At 34.4% G+C, this 23312-nt stretch overlaps 2 protein-coding genes across 2 annotated transcripts; both read right to left on the reverse strand.

The window, feature by feature from the left end:
- Positions 1–8530: 8530 nt before the first annotated feature.
- On the reverse strand, positions 8531–10284 carry LOC129574980 (uncharacterized). Its single transcript, XM_055457714.1, has 2 exons — positions 10205–10284; positions 8531–10093 (listed from the first exon to the last, which is right to left on the reverse strand). Exon 2 carries the CDS (start codon positions 10056–10058, stop codon positions 8769–8771), a length of 1290 nt encoding a protein of 429 aa, XP_055313689.1. The 5' UTR covers positions 10059–10093; positions 10205–10284; the 3' UTR covers positions 8531–8768.
- A 3679-nt stretch (positions 10285–13963) lies between these two features.
- Positions 13964–16217, reverse strand: LOC129574978 (toll-like receptor 13). Its single transcript, XM_055457712.1, has 2 exons — positions 15933–16217; positions 13964–15361 (listed from the first exon to the last, which is right to left on the reverse strand). Exons 1-2 carry the CDS (start codon positions 15953–15955, stop codon positions 14026–14028), a joined length of 1359 nt encoding a protein of 452 aa, XP_055313687.1. The 5' UTR covers positions 15956–16217; the 3' UTR covers positions 13964–14025.
- Positions 16218–23312: the final 7095 nt, after the last annotated feature.

The raw sequence follows: 23312 nt of genomic DNA on the forward strand, positions 1-23312 counted from the left end.
ATTGCTTTAGTAACAGTTTGTATCGGATGCTCTTCACTCTCGCTGGTTTTTTTCTTTCTCGTCGTTGCTGATAATTTTCAATTTATCCTAAAACTTTTTTGTTGTTCAATGCACACCACACATTTTACGGAACAGAAAATGGAATTTCGATGAAACAAACAAAGAAATTATGATGAACACCTCTCTATTTTTCTCTCTTTTTTTAAAGTCGTCGTTTCTACTGTCATCGTTCATAGAATGAACTAACACTAAAAATTTCACACGCACACCACAACAAATGCCACATAGTAATTCTTTGTACATTGACAACCGATTTGCGTGCGCATCACACGACGTGCGTGTATTGGAGAGCGAAGAGAGGGCAACACTGATATCCTGTTGACAAAAAGGATATGCCGGCATTTTAGACAATTTGAACAAAAAAATAGTAGACAAAAAATAGATATGTATATTTCATTCAATGATAGGTGGAGAAAATTCATTTTCCTCTATCGCTCAGGTGCAAATGTGGGGAAATTCCTTTTTCCCTCGCGCATGCGGGATAGATTTTTTCCCTCTTGTCCCCGCGCACATTTACATGAAAATGAATCCCCCCTCTGTTGCCTACGGTTGGACAAAACATGCATATCTATACTACTCGCGTTGGAGAGTATTGCATCTTTTTACTGTATTTCCAGCGAGTTGTCGTAGTATATTTGAATGCTACTGAATTGATTTGAAAATGGATGAAATTAATCCGATGATGGACTGTCTCGCTGAAGTCAAAATCATTTCCACTCAGTTGACATTGCAATATGCGGCGAATATTAACACACATATAGATGATAATTTATGCCGATAAAGTAGTTCTTCCAGCAGAGAGTGCATAAATTATTGGACAGACCATTTAACAGAGCTAAAATTAAAAAAGAGTGTGGAGTGGGCCAAAGTCATAGATTCTCCTTCGAATTTCGGTCAAATATTTAATGGAATAGAAAAGAGTGGAGCGGAGACTAAGCAATACTATTTTGGCATTCTTAAACCCATCTATAAACTAACCTCATACATAAAACAAAGCACCATTATTTGAAATTGTGCTAATGGAAAATAATAATAAATATCGTGAAAACGCATAAACGAACATATGGTCAATGGAAAAACTAGGGTAAATTATGTGCAAACCACACAAATTAAGCCTAACTCTGCAATATTCACGTTTCATTCTAATGCTTTCTGTTGCTGCAAGTTTATTGGAATAAATCATTCACTATCCTATAATATGAATTTAGCAGAGTATACTTCATGATGAATTCCTCATTAACAAGTGAATTTACAACATAAATACTCATTTAGAAGCTCAACAAAGTGGGTCTGCCTAAATATGTCATATATCTGAGTAAAAACTGTAATCTGTAATCGTTGAATATTAACATAATGGGTGAATTTGTTAGGGGAAAACACCAACGAAAGATGAATATTTTCTTACCTCGTCATATTATTAGGATCAGTGATGGTTTTTTGTTAGCCAGCATTTTCTTAGCTTTGGCTTACACCAACAACTGGTGTAAGCCAATCGTTAGCCAGCTATCTGTTTGAAATGAGTACATTCAAAGTATAATACTTTTTGATTTGAGTATTCCGATTCAAATCATACAAATTAAAAAAAAATTAATATATTTCAATTAATTTTCAATTTAAAAGTCATTTTTATAATTTGAGTTATTATTTTTTCAAAAACCTAATAAAAAAATGTCGATGTTTGGTTTCATTTAAACTCTGACCTGGTGAGTTAAATGTCAGTCACAAACGTCAGTTCAGATGAGTGCGTTCAGTTCTTATTGAAGTTTTCTCACTGGTCTACACATTCGTTAGCCAGTATACACTTATGCGGCTAATTAGCCTGCTATTTTGTTCTTCACTGATTAGGATCTAAGATAGATTTTTTAAATCATGTACTGGTTATATCTATGGGTGAGATTGAGAGTGGAGTATGTTTTTTCTTCGATTTATATTTTTGAAAAGGCGAGTATGTTTTCTGATGAGATTCTGTTGGCGTTAAAGTAGAGTATGTTGTAGTACCGTCTAACCTCTGCGGTCTTCACGGTTTTCGCGCAACTGATAGGAGATAACAACATGGTGTCTTCGGCAAAGTTGTAGTACTTGAGTCCTTCTATAACATTGCTGAAGACATCTGTCTCTTATCTCTCATCAGTTGCGCGCAAATCGCGCACATAAAAAAGCAAATTTTATAAAGAACTTTTTTTTTCTTATCATTTTTCGCGCTTTTCGCGGAACTGATAAGAAATAAGAGATATGCGACTTCAGCAATGTTATAGAAGACCTCGAGTGCTACAACTTTGCCGAAGTTATCTGTTATACCAGCTTGTAATCTCTTATCAGTTCCGCAGAAACCGTGAAAAACCGCGAGGACCCGCCAAAAATGAACATACTCGCCTTTAGCCATTTTTGAGTCGAAAGAAACTTACTCTTCTCTTTCATAACAAAGTCAGTGAAACATACACTACTCTCAATCTCACCTATAAGGGCTTCAAATGCGTCATATAATTTGTTCCTTAAATTTTGTTTTTTATTTTGAACGATGAAATATTGAGTAATTATTTACTGAACAATTCATTTTCAATTTTGAAAAAATCAGTTCACACTTCAATAACCGTAATACTTTTCAATCACCACCACGATGGCATCGTGACAATTAAGCCCGGCAGTAAACGGCGTCAGTAGGGAATAAATCAATTTCTATCTGATTCCGATAAAGTTGTTCGTGTGTTGTGTGCAACGAGCCGAAGAAATATTAGAATCCATGACAGGTTTTTTCACACGAATAATCATTTCCATGAAAACTCCTTCGGAATATTTCACGACGATTTAAATGCCAATAAATATGCCTGAATGCTATTATCTGGTGTAAGCAGCAAATGCCGAATGTAAAAGAAAAAAACTTGAGGAAAGGGAGTCTCTGATGGAGATGCATGTCGATGGTGTTTTGTATAAGAGTTTCTCCATCGATTTGCTGGTGCGAGCTCGAAACACTCGCAATGTCTGTCAAGTTAATATGAGTGATATCCAATATATTTCGAATCACTCTTAAATGTATTTTGATAGCACCAGATGCTATTACATTATTAACGCAGCAGTTACATCCAACGATGAATACATGACACATTTACGTAACATTTTCGATCAAAATGACATAGTAGGTATATCGAAATAAAAAAATTCATCAGAGCATCAAGGCAAATGCGTGGGGTTGGACACAAGAATAAAGTTCTTCTTATTTCCTCCCATTATATCCCGTTTGTACCTCTCGTTTGGCTGATATTTGGCTTTTATTGCTATTTTTCATTAATTTTGCTTCTATTCTGCCAATGCATTAAGGATATTGAGTTTTGTTTTAATTTTTTTCGTTTGTTTGTAACACAATTTTCCTATCCTAAAATATTGCGCATTGACTCTGCACATTCTAACAGCAGCACAAATTTCCAATCGTTCAATGCGCTTTTTTATTTTCTCTTGATCTGGAATTTTCATTCACTATTTTTTTGATATTTTTTCAAATCGTAATTATTATTTCGCCAGCAATAGCTGTCGAATCTATCCCCATGGGAAAATGTGTTCTATTGTCCCTTCCTCCAATGAATTGTTAACGCTTTAGTCGTTTTCTAAATCCCATCATGTCAATGCCTATGTGAGCGTGAACCGATTTAAGGGAAATGATCGAAATTTGTTTAAACGAAAATAGAGATATTGATTTAAATGTATTTAGAATTGATGTTTGAACTAGTAAGAATTTTGCATCATTTTTCCGTCGTTGAATACGTAATTTTGTCGAGTTTTTGCTGATAACATGCCAAAAAGAAAATAGAATGAAATATGAAGCTTTATTACCACAACTTTGGGACCAACTGAAAATGCATGTAATATTAACGTTTTGAATATATTTGTACGAAAAAGATTGTGATCACAGCTGAAAAATAATTGAAATTGGACGATACATTTTGATGATTGCGTATTAACATTTCAACATGCAACGGGGTTTTTTGCATACGAAAAAAAATGTTTGTATGAAAATAAACATATAAAATATTTATTTGAAACATCATGAAATGACACTGGCTCCTAGTATATAATGTATCACTGTTCCCCAAATATCATACTCCCCGGCTTAATGTACGTTCGAGTACTCTACTAGCCACAAGATTCAGGCATAGCGAAAGCAACAAATTGTTACTATATATTATTTTGATTTGAATTGAATTATTTGAATGACGTGAATATGGTAGATGCTTAATGTCAATCAACCACCAGATCTCCGAGCCATTTTTTATGGTATATCATTACCTACGAGAGATTTTTTGGTTTAGAATTTGATGAGTGTAAGACAATTATTTATTCACAATTCATTACCTCTGAGAGTAAACTCGCAGCATCTAGCTCATTTGGATGCGTAGCATTGGCGTCCATTTGATCTCCATTGCCTCCTTCCAATTCCTTTTCTCTCAAAAAAAATCCATCAGTTGATGCAATTGCCTCATTCGTTTGAACATCGCTCATTAGATGGCGCTTCGTGGAGCTAAATATATTTGCTGGATACAAGCGGGCAAATGGGTCCAAAATGGACCCATGACTTTATGGCTGTGAAATTAGGAATACATAATATATCATCGAAAGTAGTATTATTCCGAAAACTAGAAAGATGAATCTTTCCAATGCGCAATATACCAATAAAATTGGATGAACATCAGAAAATAGCTCGATGACATAACTCCCCGGGCGAGCGGGCAAACTAGCGGGTAACCCGCTCGCACATATACCTCACCCTTTTGCCATCCGCCCGTTCTGATTTTATCAAGCGGTCGCACAACGGACAACAGCGGGTGAGCGGGCGGGTAAACGGTCAAGTAAACGGCAGATGGTATATTTGTAATGGTTTCAGATCAAATCTGCGAAAAAGATGATTTTCATCTTGGAGAGGAGGAAAAGATGATGAAATTTTCAAAAAAGATGATTGTCATCTTTATCATTTTTTTTCTTAGGAAACGTTAATATTTTTTCTTTTAATTTTAAAAGGGGAATAGTAATTGCATGGTGCATATGCATTAGTTTTCAGTGAATTATTATAATACATTCAATTCTGATTTTGAAATGGCCAATTACGATAATTGTGGTGCTGGTCAAAACTGAGAACATTTGTTATGAGCAATAGGTGTTATTGGAGCACATTCAACCGTCAATACTGTAAATTCATCTATATGTATTTCGTTGATATGGTAGAAAGACCAGTAATTGTTTCTGGTATCATTCGACATTCTGAGAAATGAAGAAATTCTCTCTCTCTGAATTTCATAAAAAAACAAGATAAAATAGCAAAAAATACGACAATAAAAGTAACTTCACAATGTTATGGTAGAAAATATAATTTTCACATAATTATGTGAAAAACTTATCTAAAAGCTATAAAATAAGTAATTTTCAGAAAAATGTAGTTATTTTTCGATCGCATCTTCAAATAGATGACATTTCGATGAATTTTTTTTGAAAAAATATGACGTTTTGAGAAAAAAGATGACTTTTGTGCAAAGATGATATGATATGACATGCCTAAAAAAAAGATGACATCTGGAACCATATATATTTGGCACCGCTGCCGTTTGCCGCCCGCCCGTTTCGATTTCAGCTAGCGGTTACACAGCGGATAAACAACGGGTGAGCGGGCGAGCGAATGGTCTATGCACCTGTTCAAATAATTGCTTCCGGATTTTAAACGGATAATTGGCGGCTGAGTGTACGGGCTAACAGTTTATTCAACCACTTACTCCAGTACAAGCGGTTATTGAACGGATAGCCAGCGGTGGGCGGGTCATTACCGTTTACCGATTACCGTTTGAAATAACTCTTTCGTCAGTCACTTCATTGATCGGGGAAATGGACGGACGGACGGACGGACGGACGGACGGATCGTCCACCACATATACCGAACTCTTCAACTTATGGTGATATCGATATCATAACTTCCGAATGCATCATTGGAATTCGATGAAATAGATCGATTTGGAAAGAGAATCAGCTCATTGTTAGTCTCGAACCGCAAAATTAGTGTGATGGTCCGTTTCCCTGATCAACGAAGCGACTAACGAAAGAGTTGGTTCAAACGGTAAAGGGTAATCACCCGCCCACCGCTGGCTATCCGTTCAATAACCGCTTGTACCGGAGTAAGTGGTTGAACAAACCGTTCGATCGTACACTCGGCCGCCAATTTCTCTACCAGAATTGATAATATTTTCTGTGTAAAAAGCAATGTATTATAAAAAGTAGTATATAGTGAGGAAGTAGAAAGATGCATCAATCAAACGTGGCATGCTTTAAAAAAATTAGTTCAGCATCAGTGGAGCTATGGAGGTGTATACTCAAAATTTAGCTCTTAATATGTCGAATTGTACTTGAAAACCACAAAATTTAGACAAAAAATCAGAGTATTATATCTCAGTTGGTTTTTATAAAATTTTATCGGCATATGGCACGTTTGAAAGATGCATCTTTCTAGCTTCCAGCACAGTCTCACTTTTAAAGATATATTGCGTTTTTTTGTTTAAATTTACAGCCATAAAACTATGGGTCCACTTTGGTCCACCTTGCCCGACATTTTAAGTGATTTAGCTTGCCCGTCTGCGGGTTAATATAGAAGTTTAGCCAATTTTTCAATTTTTGGTGACCTGAATTGTATTTTACTGTGAATGCTATCTATCCAATCCATCCATACATTGTGATGTGGTACGTTTCATGTAACACCTTAATTATAGTTTGCTATGCAATAACAAGCTAGACCTAAATGAACCTCTTCGTAGATTCTAACAGACTAGAGCGTAGAGTGAGAATTTTCTTGTTTTGTTCTGACTGGTTTCAAGACTTACATTACTCAAATCAAAATGAATCAAAGAATTGAAATGTTTTTTTTTCATTTATTTTTTTTTTTTTTTGATGTTGAGAAGAAATTTCATGTTAATTTAACTTGCAAAAAAAAAAAATAAACAGAAAACAGAACGGGAAAAAAGAAAGAACAGAACTATACAGAATAAGAAAAAAATATTGAAAAGAGAAAATAATTGACATTGGTATTTTAATTTGATTGAAACCAATTATTCACAGTTAGTAGAATTGTTGGAAAATCCTGTTGAATAATCTGATTTTTCAATAAAAAAAATACAATGATGGAGAGAGATGGAAAAACGATTTTTCTGTTTTGAATTTCAACTTGGAGACTGCTCTCCATACATTAAATATTGAATTCCGCATATCAATCAAAAACACTTACGCACTAGATTATGCACAGTATTTGCTATGTTTCAATGCGTGAAATTTTTGTATTATTTGGCATTTTGATTTTTGTTTATGTCAAAATATTTGAATAATATCATTATGGTTAATGCATTGCATTATTTTTCACACATTTGAACATAAAATATGTGCAGAAGAAAGCAGCTATCCAGGAGAAAGGTTGGGATATGTATAGCAAGCTAGGCGACTGACTATTTCGATGGTCATAACAAAACACAAAGGAAAATATTCCAATTTTTTTATTCGTATTTAGCGCCGCACATAGTTACCCCCACATAAATTTTTATAATATTTCTAGCTTCAGATTTTATTATTCATCACAACTTTTCGACCAAATGTGCTGGGTAATGGCTTTGCGCTGTATTATGCGGATAGCAATGGTGGAGAAATTCTTTTGGTGCGTTCTCCCAAGAAAATACTATGATTTCCATAGTATATATGAAGTATGCTTCAGTAATCGTTCTCTTGAGTGCACTTTTCGTTGAAAGCAACACAATTTTTCGAGGTTTTGAATTAGCCACATAATAATAATAATTTCGCACACAAAGTTCTACAATGTCATGGATGCGGTATTAACATACACATACACATACACATACACATACAATACTCGACACACTTTTTTTATGGACCGTAAAATATTTATGATCAATTTGAATATTACAGTTTTCATTAGTTGCCGTAATAATAACTGTATTGGAGAGATTCATGTTGATATTTCACAGAAAAGGGATTTATATTTTCCAGCATTTTCTACTTTGTTAAAGGTAGCAGTGAGTGTGTTCAGTGTTATACAAGGGAATTTTTGACGTTTTTTAGGTCTCTTTTTGTAATTGGCGTTAATTTGTCCAAAGAATGAAGTATTCCAAAACTAAAACAGCTGTTAAAAAGGAAAATAATGAAGTACGGAAATTGTTCAATGCATTTTAAGTTTTTATCTTCTCCTGTTTATCCTCGTATGGAGTGTCTCGATCTATCGGAACTTTGAAATTCGAAAAGCATTACCAGTCTAAAAATGAATAGATTCAGATATTATACACAAGTTGTACGTATGTATTATCAGTTCCGAGTTATTTCCCTAAATATAATCGACTTATATTCGAACAAATAGAACCATTTCGTTTTTTTTTATTTAATCGAACTATTTATTCAGAAATATTCATCTATATGTTTATGTTGAAGCTTTTTAAAATTTCACACTCAAACAACAGGCTTTCTAATCCACTTATACATAGACGTGAGTCTGAAACATGCCGTCTCATTTTGGAGAAACCCCTTAATTCCATGAAAATGAAATGAATCGATTTGATTTTTTTCCTTTTCTTTTTTTTGTTCGAAGTCTTTTTTGTTTTTTTCTTCTGGTAAGCAATATGCTTGCAATGCAAATTTAAAATGGTTAACAATTAAACCGAAACTTTGAGTAATAATATTAGTAGTCAATCACATTGGGGCATATACTCGTCATGTGCTTGGACTCGTTTTAGTTCGATCAATCTGTAGTTTGTTTTGGTTTTAGCCCATTTATACTTTAAGAAAAGTATTTGACGAACATAGATTGTGAGTTTGCATGCACTGTTCAATTTTTCTCGTTGTTTGTTCAGTGCAAATAATTTAACGATATTTCCATTGAAATATTGTCCCCAGGTCGCTTCAAATCGGTCATATGCGTCACCTTCATCACCTTCATCATTATCATGGAATCTAATTACTTTCAGCTTTGGAAAATAACGAATGAGCGGCACAATATTGTCAAAACAACAGCAGTCAACATAAAGCTCTTCAATATTGTTGACATTTTTCAAAATTGGCTGTAGCAAATAAACGCCGTGTGTAAAACTCACTTCCTTCAGATCGGGCATTGCAGGGAATTTAAAATAAGAGCAAGACGTTGAAACTTTCGTGAGTCCAGGTATTGATGCTAAGCTAGCAACAGCATCACCTTCTAAGATACCATATAAAGATATCCGTTGATAAAATCCTAAACGATAAAGTTCCTTCAACAAATCAATATTGAACAGCATGCCAGCAACATGCACATGCAAATGGTCGAATTTTATTCTAGACTGAGCCAGAAAAATTCCATGACTTCCGAGGAAGCTATAATCAGTCGTCAAGCTGTGGATGTTTGGATTCAACTCAAAGAATGTTTTCAGCTCATCAATTGTTTGTTTCGTCTCTCTGCCATCTTTAAATCCAACATGTTCAAGTTGCGGATATTGTCGAAGTAGCCACTCGTTCCCATTGCCAATGACAATGCCATCAGAAGCATGCATGTTTATTTGTAGGAATTTTAATTTGTCGCAAAACTTCAAGAAATCGTAGAATTCACCTTCAATTTTAACGTTAACTAACTTAATACGTTCGACATTGTTGAAAAGTCCTTTGAACTCATCCAAATCAAATTTTCGTGTTGAGATTTTTACTTCTTCAATCAATTCAATGGGATTGGATCCTCTGTGGTGAAACTTCTTAATTTGCTTAACATTATTGTCGTTAATTTCCATTTTCCCAACTGCTGGATAATTCGTTCGGATGTAATAATCGACAGTTTGCTTCATTCGCTTGCATGTTTGACGGAGTGCCAACAGATCTTTGTGTGACAACCATTCAAAGAGTTCTTCTAAACAATCCACATACAACGTTGTAATATTTGATGATGATGATGATGATGAACCTTCGTTTAATGAACCAGGCACTTCATTTGAGATTTCTTTGTTATCACACATTTTAATGTTGAAAGCAGAACAATATGATTTCAAATCTAAGGTATAATAAATAAAAATAAATAATAAAAACTAAAATGATGGATGAAAATGTGATGAAATTGATTCGTTATGCCTACTAAGCAGGCAAAATGATAATGCAATTATACCTGGATCAAACAATAAATTGATTCAACAATTAAACAATTACAGCTCTCTGACATAGACTAAATGTAATGCACAATTATAAAGCTATCAACACTTAAATAGCTTAGTTCGACCAAATGTAATGCACAATTATAAAGCTATCAACACTTAAATAGCTACACGTCATACAGTGCGCATTTTTTAAAATAAATGATAACAACAAGTGACTTACACTTTTCGATGAAATTCATGGTACAACTCATACACTGTCCCGCCTACGATCGTAGGTCCGCTTGTTCAAGTCTTGCGCTTGCTAGAGGTGTCAACGGACAAAATTTTATTTTTTTTAAAAAAGTTCGGACGTCCGGTTCGAATGTCCGAATTTTTTTTTCGGACGGACAAGGGGTTTTGTCCGAACTTTTTGAAATTTCTCGGACGTCCGAATATTTCTCGGACGTCTATAGAAGCAAAAAAATGTAATTCTTATTACTTTATTACCTACTTATTACTGTAATAAGATGACCTATTACTAGTAATAAGTCTATCTTATTACAGCAATACAAGTAAAAAGATGCTTGATAAGTAATAAGTCCATCTTATTACAGTAATAAAATGAAAGTAATAAGTAATAAGTTACTTATTACTTTACTTTACTTCTATACGGACGTCCGAATATTTTTCGGACGTCCGAAATATTTTTTATTAAAAAAAATCAAAAGAAAATTAGATAAGAATACGCAGCGTATTCTTCTTCAGCGACATTTTTGCATTTTTTGGTTGGAAAACTCTCGGAAAAAAGTTGTCTGGTTTGAACTCTCCGCGATTTCCCGATTTCCCACAGTAGTGCTTTTCCGAGAGTTTTCCAACCAAAAAATGCAAAAATATCGCTGAAGAAGAATACGCTGCGTATTCTTACCCAATTTTCCTTTGATTTTCCTAATAAAAAAAATTTCGGACGTCCGATAAATTTTCGGAAGTCCGAGAAATTTCAAAAAGTTCGGACAAAACCTCTTGTCCGTCCGTCCGTCCGAAAAAAGATTCGGACATTCGGACCGGACGTCCGAAAATTATTTTCGGTTTTCGGACGGACGGATACCAATGTCCGAATTTTTGTCCGTATCCGTTGACACCTCTAGCGCTTGCATTCTTTTATTTTATAATCAAATATCATTTTTACTACTTGTTATATTTTAAACAAAAAATGACTGAAGTAACAAAAATTCCAACCAGATATTACGAACAATTTGAACTGTGTGATTTCATTTCAGTGTGGTTTGGTTTCATATTTATCCATTACCTAAAATTAGCGCGAATGAAAGTGTTTTATTTACTTCTTATCAATGGCCTTATCTACAGATATAAAAGCACCCTAGCAGTACAGAGTTATCATTACATATTCAATACACAAAAAACTAAGTTGATTTTTCAGTAAGAGTGCGTACAAGCTCATAAATGAAACTGAAGGGAATTGAACGAGTAGCATTTTGGTGCAAATAGTAATGTTAGACTTGTTCTATCTGGGCGTATAAAAGGATGTGAGATATAGCACCCGAAAATAAATCGAATTGATAAAACTTGATGATAAAACATGACGTCTGTTCTACTAAATGGACAAAAACTTGGGATAATTTGTTATTCATTGTCGATAACAGGATTTTACAATTCGGAGCATTAATTATGGAAAGACCTTCAAACTTTTAACAAAATACATGATTCATACAAATATCTTGCCGTTGATATTTTTCAGGCGATCAAATTTACTATATAAATTGCCACTGCACGGTAGTTTTGTCGAAACTAAGACCAAAAGTCGAATACCGAATAAAGAGAAATAATAATAATAATATTTTATGCACATTTTGTCCAATTTTTGTGAAAAAGTAGCCAAAATTTGGAAACCGTGTCGGCTCGATTAGCAAACATTGTTTATAGTTTAACATTATTTTTTGTGTCATTATCTCTTCCAGGGTCGTTGCGTAATGGGTGTTCCCAAATAAGAAAGTCGATCCCCAAAGTCGATCCCCATGCTGACACGAAACTAGTGATATCTAATTCAAGAAATCTTTTTACGGGGCAATGCAGAAGTTGGTCAGAAGAATGAAAAAAGCCAATTCAAATCGCTCCCAAATGATTTCTTGAAGTTTATCTCACTAGTTTTGTGTTCGCTTTCGGCACAAGGATCGCTTCATTTGATAGGCAAAGTCTAAAGCCGTATTTTGCCATGTTCATATGGTCTTGAGTCTAGACCAGGTTTTCGAAGAGTTTCCAACGAATCTAATATCTCAATTGCATATTAGTTTCACATAAGTTTTGGCGTGAATCGAGCGTAGACCCAATTTGAGATATCATAACAATGTCGAGTAATGTTAAGTTGAATTCACGCGTGGAAATATTGACATTTATACATGAGTTACTATATAATAAATATAAAAATTTTGAATTTTTGGATTATTTTAATACGCGGGTGTCAGAGACTCGACGCTTAGAGTGTAACAGTTTATTATGAGGCGCTTGCAGTGAATCTATATTTGTGACAACTTTTTTGATTGCGACAGGGCATTGTCAGATTGCATGTGGCCGCATCAGCCTCTATCACTTCAATTAGCCTCGTCTCTTATGATAAGACAACCAGAGTAAATCATATAATGAATACAAAACAACATCCTAATTTAATCAAACTTGTGCAGCGAAATCACCACTCAAATATTCTTGGACAAATACAATTCAGAAGTGCGAATGTGTATGTGGACAAATATTGCAAATTTGCATTCGACTCATTTGTTCTTTACACTTGAGGTCAAAAATTCAATGATTTTAAATTTGGTCAAATCAATGTTGACGATGAATGGTTTGAGACGTCTCCCTTGTAATTTGATTTGTGAGCGCCAACAATAATAAAGTTAATCTAAATATTAATGTGAGCATGATGAAGTCACGAATTCATTATGAGCATGGACGAAATATCTAATTTGTGAACAAACGCAGCAACATGATTACATCGCTGACGAGACATTTTACACCAAGGTAAAGGGCAAGTGAGGCTGATTTTGTGTAAAAATATAGATTTTCCTTAAAATAAAAGATGCAAACAGTTTCAAAAAGATGATAAGGAAATTTTCATGCCAAGTTTGTACAAAAGACAGCGTTGAATTTATTTATGAGAACGTTCCTAGTATCCGTGAATATTACAACAAGTCACTACATCTTATTTACCAGTTTGCCATACTTTTTCACAGATATCGCTTTTCATTTATTGAAGTTGACATCTGAAATGATAAGAAATTAAAGTACCAATGGCGGAGTTCATTATTTACAGTCATAATTACTGGATTCTACAGAATTATACACTGTTCGAGCTATGTATTTTTGATGACTTTGCCAAACAAAGCGAAACAAAAGACCGCACTTGTGGAAATGCTTGCAAGTAAACTCATGATATACTTACATTCGATTCATCCGGTTTCAGCATTGTAACATTGAATGTCACGGCGAAGAAGATGAGAAAACTTTTAATTTCCCTTGTATACAAATACATAATAATTACAAAATGAAATGATAAAGCAGATGTACCCTAGAATAAGATCTTTAGAATAGGTTGTGATTTCCAATGGTTAAGCTTTCCCATTCAATTGGATCAGTCAATCGAAACAGGAAAACAATTCTTGTAGTTGTTATTGTTGTTGTTGTTGTTGTTGTTGTTGTTGTTGTTGTTGTTGTTGTTGTTGTTGTTGTTGTTGTTGTTGTTGTTGTCGACAATACAAGATAAATAAAACGAAAAGATATTTAACCGATTTCGGTTACTGTGTAGTACATTTATTACGTTGAATTTCGTTCAGTATTACAATTAAATTGCTGCACCAAATTTATTCAAGAAAAAGAGAATATTTCCGAAAATTTTCTCGAGATCAAAGCAATCCTCCAAAGAAATGAGTTTCTGCTCGAAAATGGTGGTGCCATACCAAGTTTTGGTTTTCTTTATGGTATAAACGTTTACATTAGCTGCCTGAAATATCGGAATCGATTCATTGAGCCAAAGACAGTTTAATTTATTTTCACCAATGAAAATGGTGCGTAAATTCGGGAACCATGTCGATAGTGATTTGATATTGTCGATATAAGTGAAACGGTTCTCCTCCAAACTTAGAACTTCCAACTGGCGAAAATAGGCCAATTGTCGAAGCACATCCGGGTTCATCAGTTTATTTTTTGCGAGATAAAGTTTTTTCAACGGTGAATTGGATGTTGGCAATGGCAAGCTGGTGGCTGCTTCGGGTGGTGTGATTGTTGTGAAAACGATCGGAAATTGGAATCCGCTGCTTGAAAGCAACAATGTTTCGAGCTTTGGCAGTTGAGCCAAAGCTTCCAAATTGATGTCGTCGATTTTTTTATTGGCTGTTAAATTGAGCAAGTTTAATTCCTGCAATGTGTACAGTGATGTACCGATATGGGTGAGTTTATTGTCACCAAAGTCAACATATGTCAATGGCGGTGCCTGACCGGGAATTGCACCAAACAAATTATCGGGCAACAACTTTACGTCATTGAAATTAACATTCAAAATTTGAAGTTTTGGCAAATTGAATGTACCATCGCCGATGAGCTTGATTTTGTTTTGACTTAAATCGAGCACCTCCAAATTCGTCAAACCAGAAAATGTGAATGCATCAAGTATACCTAAGCGATTGAACGACAAATCGAGTTGCTTCAAATTGCTCAAACCATTGAAAGCCATACCCTCAATTGTGGTGATACCATTCGCCGATAGGTCTATTATTTCAAGTGCTGGGGCCAACGCAAATGCCGAGTATGGAATTGTCAATAGTTTATTTCCTTTCAAATTGAGCACCTTCAACTTTGAAGCGTACAACAAATCGGTTGTGGCTATGCTGCTCACTGATGCATAATTAGCCATCACGATTTCCTCTAGCTTCGGGAAAACGGCCCAAATTATCGGCGGAATTCGAATTAAATTGGTGAATGCTCGCAATTCAAAGCGAGTCACATTCACCAATGCACTGCTATTGACAATGTTCAACGTGGCATCCGGTAACAAATAAATTGGTGTTGTAATGGCGCAAGTTGTCGGCTCAGCTGCGGTGATAGTACACTGGACATCTTGTGGTAGGGCTTGCGTGTGGTGTGCAACAATCAACAAACACACTGACCACGTGAACAGCAACCTATTTGTATGAATACAATAATGAAATTAGAGCAAATAAAAGCCAACCGAGTTTGAGTGATGTTTGAAGTGGTGCATGGCCTATACGTAGGAGAGCTCTTCAGAGAAATTAAAAATGAAAATGGCTAAGGAATTTACTTAATGTTCGGGGGGAGATTGAAGGTTTTATATTACTGTAATTTTGTTAAATGTACATTTTCATTTTGGTTGAAAAATCATTTGCAATGTTCCGAAATAAAAACTCTGGCCATTTTCAGTGTTGTTGTTTTGAAAAAAACACTATTGGTAATTCCCCTAATCACTATTGGTCTTCCTAACTGTAACAACAAACAACTTTAAATTCAAAACGAAAAAATGGAACATTTTAGCTTTAGTTCATTGCACTTCTAGTAGAAATATTCGGAACTTTTTTTCAAATGGGACAAGTAATCATTTCAATTTCTCAAAATTTCGTCAAATCAACATGCTACTCACTCTTTTATACTTTTCAACATAGTTATATTTAATAAAGATTCAAATTTTATTATATAATTTCAACAATTTATTTTGAAACAAAATCTAGTCGTTTTTACCTTAGAAAAGCGTAGCCTGCCATAATGTTGTTTCAGCAGCAACAAATTCACTTCAAAATATCCGTTTATTCGTTTTAAATTCTTTTGTTGTACTATCACTTCCTTTTTACTCAACGTTTCAAATGCTACTAACTGTCCATCCCATACCTTGTTCAGACTTTTAATATTGAATTTTTCATAAATACACTCACACATCAACAAATCGATTTACATTCACCGAAAATAAATCTCATTAGGACGAAGAGAATTCGGTTGTCACATCAAAGACATGTTTACTCGCATCTCTCCGTGATTATCTTTTTACAGTTTATAATAAGGTTTAGAATAGATTAGTCATATGCATCTTAATCTTTGGCTGAAACGAAAACAAGATCATATTGACGTCCAATAAATTTATCACCATCATAAATCATCTTTTATGTAAAAACACAGGCTTACTTCGAGGTTTTTGTATTCAACCATTTGAAAAAGTGAATGTCAGCAGGGCAAATCATGTCAACGATAAGCAACAGCATCTTCATTCGGATGGAACCACATTTTCGGACTTGACACTTTCTAAATGAAATTGAGAATCGCTGATTCATTCGGCGGCAAAGTTAATCTGTTTGACAAACATGAACCTACTGATATTGTTTTATCAGCATTTCAATTCTTAATTTAGTCGCAAGTCTGATAGAAAATCAAGTTCAGTGTTAATAATGCTCATATTTTACATCGTACGTTGTTTAGAAATGCAAATAATAATAATAATCGAATTTAAATCTTATGAAGTCTATTCTTTCCATGGCTATGGAATATTCCATGTCCAAACCAAATTATCTCGACAACAATCTGAAAATTAGGCAAACTGAACGTGAAAATATTCAAATCACCACTAACAGAATTCAGATTTAGTTCAATCACTCACTCAGTGGGATTGCAAATGTGTTCCCAAACGAATAAGTGTTTCCACAAAAATGCACCATGAACCTGCGTTCAACGTGACTTTTGGTTGCTACAGTTTTTGTGATACACTTCAGCGTGGTGCTAATTCCTAATGCGTTGTTCATATTCTCTTCAATGTTTCATTTCTTGAAATGTTGTTCCTTTGTTACATTTGTTCCAATGATATACGTTCATGATACGTTTTCCAGCTTGAGAATCTATGATTTTCTCTAACGTTCTCACAGGATATTTTCGTCGCACTAGTTCACATTTGAGTTATATATCTTCTATGCTCAATGCATACTTCTGTACTGTACTTATCAACCAGGCAGGCTAAAAAAATGACATTCGAATGGTAAATCGATTTCAGTCTTGCTTAGCCTGTCTTCGTATAGTGCAAAAATCTGTGTTGAGTATTCATTTCTCCCAAATCAGGTGAGTTCAAAGTAAAAAAATTCCAACTTCCAATATATGAGATTGGTATTGAGTGAGTATTTTCAAGCTCAGCTTGCTTGAAAATAAAATAAAACAAACGATGCTTTACATCCATCTGCTAAGAATACATGAACATTTTTAAATCATGTTCACAACCGAGGAATTGCTAAATGTCACTGAAATATTCCAAAGAAAATGTCTCGTCGAAAAATCAAAAGCACAGCACATCAGCATTTCAATCGATTCGCGAAAATATTTTGTTATCTGCTAGAATCAGTGTATGCTAGCTCTATCTCTCTTGACTGTATGCGTCGTGAAAACAAATCGATTGAGTGCGTGTCTGGTTACTATGTTGATAAACCGCTCGCTTTGTCATTTTTCTCATTTTGAATATTTGCTCTGATTCTGTAGCATATTCTTAAGTCGTTTGTAATTTGAATACGTTTCCGTTGGAGCAATTCGGTGCGTGCCATCTAAAATAGCGCGTAGAAAGTATGACAACATCGGAAGATAAATGAGTTAGCATAAACTCCGTTGAGGTGCCGGAGGCGAGAGAAAAAAAAATGAAAAGTAGAAGAAAAAAACAACAAACGTTCTTTTACGTTTAAAAGAATCACGCAATCGTTGAATTAAGATGGTCGTGCACGTTCGAAAAACATAAGTATTGTGATAGCATTTGCAAGCGTTCTCATTAAATAAATGAGAACAACAGCTTACTTATAACATAGTGAAACGTGGTTTGTATTCGATATGCAGAAGTGAGCATAAAACTTTCGTTCAGTGTCCATGGTGCCTGTTGTTTACAGGCGAAGAACTTTCGACGGAGGTACAACACCCTTGCATTTTATTCATCTTCAAATGAGACGATGTGATGTTTCGAAACAAAATCTAGTACAAACTAATTCGATACAGACTTATCAAAACTTAAAATTAAGTGCAGAAAAAAATGAATGATTCTAATCTTGTGATTGAAAAGAAGATAACGTGTACAGTGGACGGCTGTACATTGTACACCTCAATGACAAATCGTGTAAAGATGATCATTGTTTAGTACTATTTCGTTTTTCACTATCCTATGTATGAATTCTTGTGCAAATGCATACGTCAAATTTCGATCTATTTTGATCTCTTTTGTTGTCTCCACACGATTTGTCATTTAAATTCAAATTTGATATGTGCCATCGTGTCAAAAATAAAAACCATGGTTTTGCGTGCATCCTACACAGTTGAAATCAAGGTGAAAGTAGTTAATAGTTCTCAGCGCCTCTTGGGGTGAGCTCCTCTTTATACAACAGCTTCCCTAAAGATGTGCTGGCTTGTAACAGTATATAGTAACATTTTACTTATAGTCAAAGAGTTGAAATTGAGCCGACATTTCTTTAAATCTTAGGTAACATAACCTAAATGTGCCAGCTCGATTTTGAGGAGCGCTCATATGAATAAAAAGTGGCTTGCAGTAGACGCTGAGAATCATGCTTTTGTTTTTTTTTCTCGAAAGATTCTAGGATTCTCTTATGTGCACGAAAACTGTGCACGGATGGTCTACCCTAGTTTTGTGCATTTAAGGAAGAATTGTGCAAGTTGTAATGTTTCAAAACAGCAACAGAACGGAATGGAAAAACAAAGATAGAATTAATATTTTATCAAAATAGCAAAAAAAAATATAAGGCTAGACGTTTATTTTGCGCAGAGAAAGGAAACGGAAGACAAAGCCCATAAATAAAATAAATACGTGAGCATGTACGCAGTATACACAATGTATGGTACAAGTTTCTTTTCCCTCACATTTTGTGCATACTTGATTTTTCTTTCGTTTGTTTGTTATTTGGAAATTCTGCTGTATTTTCTCATAAAACATTGGTTAAAATGAAAAGACTCTATGAGCGGTGTGACGATATGCTGTGCTACAGATTCATCTGGTAGAAAAAAGTTTAAATATATGCTCAACGAATTCCAGATAAGTAAGTAAACAGTGTTGTCCATTGTTGTAAAGAAAGAAAAAAAAAATAAGAGAATATGAAAGGCTAGATGTTTGTTAATTTCTGTGTGCCTGTATACAGTATACACCCGTTTTATGAAGGCGCAAACATCAAACCCCTGCCTAAATATTAAGGTTGGTGTGTTCTTCTTCATGACACCTATTCACAAGAATAAATTCATTTTCAATTCATATTCATCCATACTAAGTCTATGTGTATGCTTGTATGTCGAACACGAGCATAACTTCTGTAGCTGTGTGAATTCGGTGCTTGAGTACTCTGAGTTTTACCGTTTTCAAGCAATATGAATAGTCAACGTAGACGAAGTAAAAATGGCAGAAAATTCAATTACCAATTTTGACTTTTGCGCCTGCCCTTCTTTTTCACTCTCCATCTGCTACAGATTGTGCCATTTTATCTCTTTCACAGATAAGATTTATCCTCTCTTTGTGATAGTATTTATTTGAAAACTGATGTAAAAAGCGCCATTTTCGCTGAATAATATAAATAAATATAAACTAAAACTCATTATTCAAATGAAATGTCAAATACTTGAGTTGTTTATTTGTTACGTTTTTTCAATCTCATTCACTTCTGCTTTATGTTGCAGCATCTTGATCTAGATCCGTTCCCTTTTCTATGCACAGCATTTCTGTCGAGTTTAAAATTCTCTTGTCGAACCAAAGAAGCATGACAACCAATATGCCACAGTACACGGAGATACTAGTGGCAGTGCTGTAGGTGTGCGGCAAAAATGAAGCTTCACTATTCGGAGCACAATGACTCTAATCATCAAAGAGGAAAATTAATAGCTCATTCTCCATTTTGTTTTGATGCTACATTTCATCGGAGGGTACTCCGATGAAATGGGCAAATTTCGCAAATTTTTTATGCAATCTACGACTAGAAAAGTTTAATTTAAGATTGTTAATATTGGTTGACTTCATAGCGTCAATTTTGGTTTATTCCAAAGCCGCATCGCGATTCAAAATATTAAAAAAAAAAATGAAAGAGACAAGAAATTGAAAAAGTTCTGCGAACCTTAAATGTTATTGCTCCCCTCAGTAGCTTTTTGTGAAATTGAAATTAATAGCCAAAGGGCCTACAGTGACTGAAGTTTATGCCTTCATGTGCAAACCGAAAAAAAATATCGGCTATATGTATCTTATCATAATGGCTACGGCAGAGCGGTAGCATTTTACAGCTGGATAATATTTCATGGGGTTGAATTGGCCATTTATTTTTTATATACTTCATTCAGTGAACTTCTATGAGTTTGGAAATAAACCAATTCTTCTGTGGATTGTGGGCGCACTATGTAACGCATTGAAGTGGCTTTGTATTTGAATGTTGTTTATTCGATAGAATTTTTTTTTAGTAATTTTTCTTCTAAAAGTCAAATATTTGCCGACTAAAATTTGTTTATTTCTGGTATATTTGGATTTTTTACTCGTTGTACACATTCAGAAAAATTGCATACTTATATAGTTTATTGTCTCGCCAAATTTAATCATTTCTGAGTAAGTCACAATCTACGCGTTGAGCTTTTGACAGCTGTATGCTAGCTCCACACATAGCTACTGAATTGGATTTTGTACTAGGTACTGGATCTGGAAGTAATGCCACCCTGTGGAAAATATTTCTTTGTTGCCCCCAGCAGAAAAAGGGGGAATAAAACAACGTTTCGTGTCTAATAGCATTGGTCTTATTTTGTATTTTTTTGTATTATTTTGTGTTTTTGGACTTCGATTGAAATAAAATAACCAATTTGGTCGTCGTGTTCTGAAGCGTTCATTGTGTATATTCCCAAAAACCAGCACTTGCAATGTTTCTAAATGGAATCACATGAAAATAGACAGTGTCGAACAGGTCGTACTGAATATTCCCCAAAACTTAATTGTACTGATTACATTTCAATCAGTTGACATCAATTGTGTTTCAAACATGAACACACTGCTATCCAAACCATACAGTCGCAATGTTATTGCATGTCCAATATCACGAACACAGTGAGGATCTGGATAAATGGGGTAAACGAGTTTTTCGACGAGATTAACTTTTTTTCCCAACTTGTACATTAAACCGACCAGAAAAATGCTGCATTCATGTTATAATCAAGAAAAAAGTGATAATTATAATGGGCACCGATTGTGATTTCCATTCAAAAGTGATTACGATACAAATAAACGCATCGTTTAAAATTCGATGCAGATAATTGGAAATTGATTTTTGATTATGACTCGATTACATCTATATTGGTATACATTGCAAGTAAATTAGATGGGTTTCGTTTTGAATTGGCAAACATAGCTATGTCCATTCCAAGTGCATTTCGAATTTTAATTTTAAAGCTGAATTAAACTGTGAAAATAGCAAATTTCCAAAAATAGCCCCAACACAATTGCATTTAAATTATGAGCATATATTTAATTTCATCAATTAGATCTCAGTTTTGGAGATGTAAAGTCGCGACCACATTACCACACTCTATTACGGTTATTATACTATTGTCGGTATTTCCGGCTTTAAAATTAAAATCGGAAAATCTCTTAAAATGAATATTAGTTTTGAGATACAATACTGTATGTCATGCATGTTGGAAAAATATGGTTGCGTTTTGTATATTGGTTTCACCATCAGGATCTCAATTAGCACACAAACGACTAATATCTAAATTATGTATAGGAATAATAAATTGAAAAAACGAATCAATTATCGCAAAGTAAATTTCATGAAAAGATTCACATTTTTCATTTAGATATACCTCTACTGTGTATATACAGTTAAACTTTGTGCACTTAACAAACTCATTTTTAATGCAGGATGTGTCTCTCAATGGTACGATCTCATTTCTTTTATAGTGTAACGCTGGGGAAAAAAAATTTAACCATCTTTTCGCTCACATAATTTGCATTTTTTCTGTGCTATCTCTTTCTCGTTCGCCCGTTTTGGCGGCATATTCAATTTGAATATTTTTGCAATATATCATGTAAAAAAAATGGAACCATAAATCGGATGGAACATATACGAAAATGAACGCTGCATTTTCACAAACGTGTAAAGTCTTACAGAAGACGAACAAATGCGGTGAATAAGAACCAAAAAAGAAAGAACTGCAAAGAAAAGTAGTTCGAAGAAATTGTTGTAATAAATGAAAGAAGTCCACACGATAGTATGGTGAGATATATCATATTGGTTGCTTTTAAACTGGATTTGCACACTTTGAGACAAGCAACTGAAAGCTGCCAAAAAAGCTGTCTTGCGAACGCCACTTATCACAATCTCTGTTCTCCAAAGGCAATGCGTTATAGATGGTCTTATGCTGGAGTGCACATCAAAAGCGAAACAACAAAATAAATCGCGTTGTTTGATGGGAAAAGTAATGTTAGCCTATTCCCTTTCTCTCTCTCCTTCACACACACACACACATACACAGCAAATTTCATTGCTTTATAAACGTAAATACAAACCGCGACTCGTGTAAGTATACAAAAAAAAATTATAAAAATTACGACAATATTGTGACAACATATTGCACATAGTTATGTATTCCCAAGCCTCCTTCTGTAACATAAAAAGAAAAAAAGGTGGATTTTGTCATGGGATTGAAACAAACTTTCGAATGAATTGTGAACATTTCTATTCGCATTATAAAAGGACGCAACGTTTTCAAACGCAATAAATAAAAAAAAAAAAACAAACTCACACCGACTTTAACGATATAACACTATAATTCAAGACAATCACAACAAACTGTTTGGATGTATGAATGTAATTTTTGGGCGATCACTTCTCTATGTAGTCTTGGGACATTGAAAAATTTATTCGGCCTCTAAGCAATTCACAGGGGATTTGAACACTCGATAGCTTTTGTTATTCGGCCTACTACGACTCAGGATGATTCGATTTAAAGGTCAAAACTCAAAATGGAATCTGCATCAGTGACACTTTAACAAATGGACAATGGACATACATTGCACACCAAGAAGAAACCAATTGAATCAAATTTCGTTTTCAAATGAAATTAGAATGTGTTGTATGC

Source organism: Sitodiplosis mosellana, unplaced genomic scaffold (assembly GCF_009176505.1).
Source record: "Sitodiplosis mosellana isolate CC-2019 unplaced genomic scaffold, AAFC_SMos_1.0 Smas_scaffold_6166, whole genome shotgun sequence".
Classification (NCBI taxonomy): domain Eukaryota; kingdom Metazoa; phylum Arthropoda; class Insecta; order Diptera; family Cecidomyiidae; genus Sitodiplosis; species Sitodiplosis mosellana.

Bases quoted from the DNA above. Each gene is read 5' to 3' on its own strand.
- LOC129574980 (XM_055457714.1), bottom strand. From the start codon at position 10,058: ATGTGTGATAACAAAGAAATCTCAAATGAAGTGCCTGGTTCATTAAAC.
- LOC129574978 (XM_055457712.1), bottom strand. From the start codon at position 15,955: ATGGCAGGCTACGCTTTTCTAAG. The intron at 15,362-15,932 runs GTAAAAACGACT...TCATACAAATAG, and splicing joins GCAGGCTACGCTTTTCTAAG to GTTGCTGTTCACGTGGTCAG.